Source organism: Pseudopodoces humilis, chromosome 7 (genome assembly GCF_049639895.1).
Source record: "Pseudopodoces humilis isolate 2021_Gansu_Grassland_sample_001 chromosome 7, ASM4963989v1, whole genome shotgun sequence".
NCBI classification, from domain to species: Eukaryota; Metazoa; Chordata; class Aves; order Passeriformes; family Paridae; genus Pseudopodoces; species Pseudopodoces humilis.
The window spans coordinates 61,068,559-61,076,482 of record NC_142206.1 but is presented as its reverse complement, the minus strand read 5'-3'; the positions used below and the strand labels follow the sequence as shown (position 1 = coordinate 61,076,482).

At 53.5% G+C, this 7,924-nt stretch overlaps 1 protein-coding gene across 2 annotated transcripts in view; it reads left to right on the top strand.

Moving 5' to 3' along the window:
* The first annotated feature begins 2,566 nt into the window (after positions 1-2,566).
* Positions 2,567-7,924, top strand: part of ATL1 (atlastin GTPase 1) — a 29,982-nt gene continuing 24,624 nt past the window's right edge. For both annotated transcript variants that reach the window (XM_088058269.1, XM_005528585.3), the window contains exon 1: positions 2,567-2,682. In XM_088058269.1, the coding sequence (XP_087914395.1) occupies positions 2,649-2,682 (34 nt within the window). In that variant the 5' untranslated portion in view covers positions 2,567-2,648. The remainder of the gene's footprint in view (positions 2,683-7,924) is intronic.

The window sequence follows — 7,924 nt, the reverse complement described above, 5'->3', positions numbered from 1 at the left end:
TCCAGTGCATGAACGTTCTGCTGTAAAATCAGCTCTTTGTGATTCGGGCAGCAAGAATGTAAAGATGCTTCCTAAGAAGGGCTGTTTGCAACTGGGAAAATAAAGGAAGGATGAATCGGTGGAGAGAAGGGATGGATGAAAATGAACAAATGCTGAGTCACTCTCTGGACAAAAGATCAAGCCTTTGACTTGGGATCATAGGAAACAATGCAGGAAAAGGCCTTGGGAGTTCATGCAGACAATTCCCTCAGCACAGCACAGGATCAAACCTCTCCACTCCTCTTTCACTGGGATACCACATGCCATGATGGCAAGAGAAAAGGAGAAAATGCCAGTAAATGGGGCAGTACAAGCTTGACCTTAGCAGCAATTCTCAAAGGGAATGAGGAAAACAGAACTGAGCTCATCCCAGTTTAATCAGACTTTCAAATTAACAAATTTCCTTTTCCATCCTCTTTTTTTAAATTTTTTTTTTTTATTTCCCCTGTCCATTTCCCAGCTGCTTTTCTTTTAATCTCCTCTTTCAACCTATCTGAACCCCTCAGAAAGTGTCCACAGTAAGAAATCCCTCCTCACAACACCTGTCTCTTCTCTGATACATCGAAGCAGCAACAGGCACGTGCAATCTCAGGGATTAGTTATAAAAATCCTAATGCAGCTTCTGCAAAGCTGAGTGAGCTTCTCGTGGTTGTGGTGCCCGGCAGGGGTGGGCAGGATTCAGCTGTCTGCCATGTGAGAGAGCCAGCACTTCAGAGAGCCAAAATTACATGTTTCCTTCTGATGCTGTAAACACAGGGAAGAGGCCAACGGGAGGCAGTCACAGAGTGTTGGAGGAGGCACTCAGGAATTAAGTATCAGCATATCAATGGGAGCACAACAACACATGGCTTTGGTACATATCAGATGCCTGGAAACTGAAAATTGGTTCGCTTTTGAGTGTTCTTCCCACTGTCAGGAATGAAGAGCAAATCCTGCTGGCTCCTGTGAATGCAACAAAGCTGGATGGCCACTGGCTTTCCCTGAGTGCAGAAATATCAGCGCTCTCCCAAAATCTCCTCTTGCAGATACAATCTGGGGCTCAGTTCCCTTCCCATCCTGCCAGATTTTGTCCCTCTGGTGACCACCACATTTCCAGTTTAATCAGCTGATCTTTGAGTGCTGTGCCATGTGTCTTCCAAAGAGCAGCACTGGGCTGTGGCTTCAGAGTCAGGTTGATTCCAGCAGCTTGTTGGCATCACAAGAGTGGGCAAACAGCAGCTGAGGACAAGTGTGTTCACTCCCATGCTGGTCCACATGGAGCAGGTGGGAGTGGGCAAGTTCCCTGTGGAGCAGAAAGCCAAACACAGCATGGGCTGCGTGCCCAACAGGGTGGGCAGGAGGCTGAGGGAGGGGATTATTCCCCTCTACTCTGCTCTTGTGGCAGAACCTACTTGCAGTGCTGCTTCCAGCTCAGGGGCCTCCAGCATCAGAAGGATGTAGAGCTGCTGGAGCAAGTCCAGAAGAGCCACAGAAATGCTCTGAGGGCTGCTCTGGAGCCAGGCTGGGAGAGCTGGGAGTGCTCACCTGGAGAAGAGAAGGATCCAGGGAGAGCTCAGAGCCCCTTGCAGGGCCTGAAGGGGCTCCAGGAGAGCTGGAGAGGGACTGGGGACAAGGGATGGAGGGACAGGACACAGGGAATGGCTTCATCTGGGTTAGATGGGATATGAGGAAGGAATTCTGACTGTGAGGGTGGTGACACCCTGACCCAGATTGCCCAGAGAAGCTGTGGCTGCCCCATCCCTGGAGTGTTCCAGGCCAGGTTGGATGGGGCTTGGAGCAGCCTAGGATAGTGGAAGGTGTCTCTGCCCGTGGCAGAGGGTAAAATGAAATGAGCTTCAAGGTCCCTTCCAACCCAGACCATGCTGGGATTCTATGTTATCAACTGTGCTGCACTGAAATCCTCCCCAAAGCTGTCCAAGTCCAGCTCTTAACGCTGCATCCTTTGTGCCACATCTGCACCAGCACAGTGTCTCCTGCTGCCTGTGGATGCTGCCGGCACAGGCAGAACTGGGGGAGCAGGGCCTGGCTGACCCCACCCCAGGGCAGATCCCTGCGGTGATTTCTCAGCCCAGATGTTCCCCCGCACTCACCACCCGTCCTGGTTGTGCCGTGTCCCGCAGCCACGGCCCCTCGTGGGGCCCACAGGGATGCTCGGTGCCCCAGATGAGCCGGGTGCCCTGCCCTGGGGCCGATGCCTCCAGGCTGTGGGTGCCTACAAGTGCATCCAGTGCCCCCAGGTTAGGACACTCCAGGTGTGGGTGCCCCAATGGTCCCAGTGCTCTGGCAGGGATAACCTGGATGTTGGAGCCCCCCACCAATACCCCCGCGGGTGGCTGTGCAGCACCACGAGCGGCAGCCCCGCCCGCGGGCCCCCTTGGCTGCGCGCAGGCCGAGCAGCGGTGCCCGGGGCCGGCCCCGCGGGTGCCGTGGGCGGGTGCCCCGGCGGGCCGGACCGTGCCGGGCCGTGCCGCGGTGCCGCGCCGTGCGGCGGGCGGGGGTGCTGCTGCTGCCGCCGCCGCCGGCTCCCCCCCCCGCCCCGCGCCGCCGCCGCAGCCCCGCCAGACGCAGCGCGGCTCGGAGCGCGCACGGAGCCACCCGCAGCCGCCGCCATGGCCCGGAACCGCCGGGACAGGAGCAGCTGGGGTAGGGCGGCAGCGGCAGATCCGGGGGGGAGCGGGGGGAGCGCGGACAATGCCGGGCCTGAGGCGGCCGCGGGCCGCGCCGGGGCGGGGCTGCGGCGGGAGGACGCGGCCGGGGGGCTCGGCTGGCCCGGGCGGGGCGGACGGCTTGCCCGGTGCCGAGGCGACACACGAGTGTCTGGGATCCCCCCGCGCTGTTCCTGAGGGGTCTGGGGTCCGCCCGTTCTCCGCCGGCGTGAGGGGGATCGGGGGTGCGGGATGGGGCGCCCCTCGTTCCGGGGCCTCCTGAGGAGAGGTGTCCCCGGCTCGGGCCGGTCACCGCCCTCGGCCTGGCTGCAGCGGGACCCCCTGACTCACCTGGGGCCAGACAGCCCCGGCAGCTCCCTGGGGAGCCTTTGGGCTGCCCCGGCTCTCCTCCGGCTTGCCCTGACACCCCTTGCCCTGACCCTGCTGTCCCCTCAGCCCCTGATGGCGGATGCCACCTCAGCCACCACCCCACCTCGGAGCAGGGATCCCGCTCACCCCACCTTCCGCAGGCAGAGCCGCCACAAGGCCACCCCTGGCTTGTCATCCCTCCAGAGGGTTTCCCCCGTTTCTGGAAGCTGTAAGATTTAGTTGTCGAGTCACCCTTCCAGACAGGGCCCATTTTCAACTCGTCCCCTCACAGCCCCCTGATCCCGGGGGAGCTGGGGCAGCGGCGCCAGGGAGCGGAGCGAGGTGCCGGCTGGGGGAAGTTCTGTGGTCTCTTCCTGCAAGGTTTCGGTTCCCTCCAGAGGCGTCTGGATCCTCCAGCAGCTGCTGCTTCCCACTGGAGCCCACGCTGGTCCCACAGGTGGGCTGCACCCAGCAAGGAGCTCCTCCACCTTCAGCCAGCCTGTGATGTATCGCTTCACCCACTCCCAGTGACACGCTGTTCCGTAGGAAATCTGATTTTATCCAGCCATTTCCCGTTATTTGAGGAGAGCAATTTGCCGTTTCCTCCAGAGTCGTAATTCCATGTGAGCTCACTCACGGGTGCCGGCGGTATCCCGGCTCCTCAGGCAGAGCGGGTGAGCTGAGCTGTGATGTTTAGATACACAAATTACATTCTAATTTGTGTAGATGAGCGTAGGATTTCCCATGGCAATGATTAACAGTTTGGAGGCATGCTGGAGGAAGCGTTGGGATAACGGAGTGTCTGAGCCGGTGATGGGCTTTTTGGGATATTGGGGGGAGAAAATGGGCAAAGCTCATTTGATCGGTGCCGTGTTTAGCTGTGACTTAATAAAGGTCCTCAGATCCTTGGGTAAACCGGAGGGAAAACTTGCCAGGGAATGTAGTGCCATTCTCAGCTTTGTCTCGCAGAGCGTGTGACAGACGTGTCAGCCCTGACTCCGTGCGTGTTGGGAATTGCACACACGTCCACACGCTGGTGCCTTCCCTGCACATCCTGAGAGCAGGAGGAGGGAATGCAAATGATGCCGGATGGAAGCGGAGGGAGCATCACCCTGGGAAGTACAGCCTGGGTCCAGCAAGGGAATTAGGCACATCCCTCAGCCTGTGATGCTGAGCCCTGCTCCTGGGAAATGTGATGTGTCACTGAGGGGATGGATGAACTCTTCCTGAGCTTCTCTGCAAGGATCTGGAAGCATCCATGTATCCAAATGGATCTCTGGGGGATCAGTTGCCTTCTGCTGCCACCCATCCACAGCTCAAAATCATTCCCTGTATCCCATAGACATTCACCTACTCCTAGAGGATTTACTGGCTCTCTGCCAGGCTTGACGTTAAGAGTAAGAAATTAAGAGAGTGAATTGCTTCAATTTTTTAATAGGAAAGAAAAAGAAAGGGCTGCCTCTAATAAATTTATTTATTTTATTTATACAACAAAACCTCATTGCCTTGAAAGCTGTGTTTACATCCAGTGACTGCAGCATTGTGTGGTGACATCAGTCCATGGGGTGACTATTCCACTGCTACATTTTTCAGCTGGCAAAGGAGGAGGCTCAGGCTTTTCCTGAATCTAAGGCAGAAAGGAGAAAGTCCTTGCTTTGTTCTAAAAATGGGCTTATGGGTCATTAAAAATATTAATGCTATTTTGAAACGGATCAAACTTTGCCCTAGTTACTCAGGCCTGGAAACAGGCAGCTGCTGAGTGTAACCCTCCTTTGTTTCATAAAAATAATTTGCTTTTTTAAAGCTCACAGAGCAAATTAGGGTGAGTATGTGGGATTGCCTCTGGTCATAGCTAGGTCGTTGTCACATCCCCGGGAGCTGTAGGGGTGTGTGATGCATCCAGAGTAGGATTTAGCCTTGGGCTAAAGGTCAGCAGAAGGTTATGCCTCATTTAAGGCTCTTCCTGAATGTGCCAGGCTGTGCCTAGACCTCACAACTGCTGCCAGTTGAATGGTTGAGGCAGCTGCAGATGAAAAAACAAATCACAAATAATTTCTTGATGTGAGTAGTGGACCCTGCTTTTCCCAAAGTAAGGATTGTTAGTCCAAGTTCTGGAGGTTTGTAATAGATTACACTGATTTTTGTCTGAAATTCATTGTGCTTGGCAGTTGCAGATGTTCAGCAGCCTGGAGCCTCTGATCCAGTGAGATCCCTGCTCCCAGTCACTCCTTTAAACAGCACAGACTGGAACAGATCGTGTGAAATCTCATGGCTCCCATCCTGGCCAATTTTGTGTTGAAATTGGAATGACCCACCTATCAAGAATTCAGTTTTAAAACCTTAAAAAGGATTACAGAGGTTATAGATACTTATTGGTGAGGGTTTTCCAGCTGGATTGGGGATTTAGGAGAGCTCCTAAAGGGCGCCAGGAAAAGCCAAGGAACTATTTTGAGGAGAAGAGACTCCTCTCCAGGATTAGCCAGGGATCATCACTGCCACATCTTAGACTGCACACAATGGGTTAAACTGAGAAGAAAACTGTGATTTTGGTAGGTTGTTTTTCACTTTAAGCATGTTAACATCCTCTCTGTTTGCTGTTTGATTTCTGCCCTTTTGTGATGGATTTTCAGTTTCCACTTCCTGGCATTTCTCTGTGACTCTGAATGCTGGGAACCTGACAAGTGAAAGCTGAGATAGAGACAGAGGGGCCTTTACACAAAAAGGCAGAAATATTCACAACCAAATGACTGGCTTGTGAAAGAGAAAAGAAAAAAAAGTGCTGGGACTTGAAAGAAGAGACAAGTCAACATTGGAAGCTGAATGTGATTATAGAATCATGGAATGAGCAAGGACATTTTCCAGTAGATCAGGTTGCTCCAAGTCCCATCCAACCTGGCCTGGAACCCTTCCAGAGATCCAGGGGCAGCCACAGCTTCTCTGGGTGCCCTGTGCTAGGGCCTCCCCACCCTCAGAGGGAAGAATTTTTTCCTAATATCCCATCTAACCCTGCCCTCTGGCAGTGGGAAGCCATTTCCCCTTGTCCCTCCAGGTCCTCATCCGAAGTCTCTCTCCCATGGCTGTTGTGCAGTGTTGTACAGGGAATTGGAATAGCTGGGATTCACCAGATGGGCAGGAGCAAGAGCAGCCTGACCTTTTCTTTTTGGGGAAAAACCAGGATGGCCTGAGCCTGCCTCAGAGTGGTGCCATGGTGCCCTTGTCCTGCCTCGTGTCATGTCCCTGCCATGAGAGGCTCTGGCCTTGGCTGCCTCCCTGATTAATGGAAGTGGTGTTGGTTGTGTCTGGCTGCATTTTCCCTGTTAAACCCATGGGTGACAAACAGCACACTTAAATATTTGTTTAGGGCTTGGGTGATGTTCAGAGGCAGCAGGTTTTATATCAGCTCCCCTGGATCACTGACTGGAACCTTCTCCAGCGGGGGAAGGAGGCTGGGGCAGGTATTGGCTGCTCTGTGAGGTACAAGGCATCCCACGGATCACTTCTGAAAGTCACTTCACTCTGGAGAGCCCCCGGCTCCTCTGCTCCTGCCAGAAACTCTCCCATTTGCCATCAGTCCAGGAGAAGTGAAGTGTTACAGCAGGAAAATAAGTGAACACAGATCTCCCAAATGGGCTGGAGGCTCTGGAGAAGGGGCTGAGTTCTGCCAAGCCCATAAAGCATATTTAAAGCACTTCATACACATAAGCATTTTATGCAGAGTGTAATTACCTTTCATGTTATATCCTAAAATTTCATAGCATGTTTACCAAACTTTATTTTCAGGCAATTTCAGCAACAAGAGAGTAGAAATAATTTAATGTCAGAAAAAACTAAATCCAGTACTGGTGGTGGAGATGAAGGGAGGCTATTGCTGACAAACAGAGCAGATGAAGGACCATGCAGAAAATGTGTGCTGGGAGGGAAGTTTGGGTTCTGGAGATGTATCCCAGGAAGTGTCCAAGGCTAGGCTGGATGGGGCTTGGAGCAGCCTGGAATAGTGGAAGGTGTCCCTGCCCTTGACAGGGTGTGGAATGAATGAGATGTTCTTTAGGTTCCCATCCAACCCAAACTGTTCTGGGATTCTGTGTTACCCTGGAGCCTTGCTAGAAAGGGAGCAGGCCCAGGGATTGCACCTGACAAACAGATAATGGCTTTTTGCTCTTCCAGCAGTGTTTTGACTATAGGAGGTGTCCACCTTGCCTCTCACTTAGCCATGCCTGCTACCTGAGCTGGCACGGGCACAGCCACGTAACTGTCTAACCTGACCTCAGACTTCCTGAAAAAATTCTACAAAAAAACCTCTGATTTGCTTTGTTCCCAAGCTGTGTCTGCAAAGCTCAGCCTGGGAATTCGTCAGCAGTAGGAACTGCTCTTACTTCAGAGCCAACTAAGCACTGGAGCTTCATGTAGTAGGTGTTGTAATTAAAAATTTCACGTTGTACTTTGGCATTTGAGATGTTGTAACAGGCAGGTTTGGGGGCCAGTTATCATCCAAACTCTTGCTCTTGTCAGCAGTGGTTCACGTGGGAAGGTCCCAAACCACTCCTGCTATCAGCAGGATCATTCATCCTCTTGTTCCCTCTGCCAAGAGGAGAAGAGGCTGAGCTGGCCACGCTGGAGCTGAAGCTGTGCTGCTGCCAGCTGGGTGACTCAGGAAGAAGGTGCACTCCACTTCTCCACTGCTCCAAGAAAAGCAAAGGTTGAGGATGAAGCCTGGCAGCAGCAGGCACCCTGCTCAGCTCCCTGCTCCAACCATCCCAGGGTGCAGAGCAGGGTCCCTGCCAGGAGAGTGTGGGAGTGCAGATTGGATTGGCAGAGGTGTTAACACAGCTGTGCAGCTGAGCTGTAGGAGTTTGCCCTGAATTTGGAGAGGA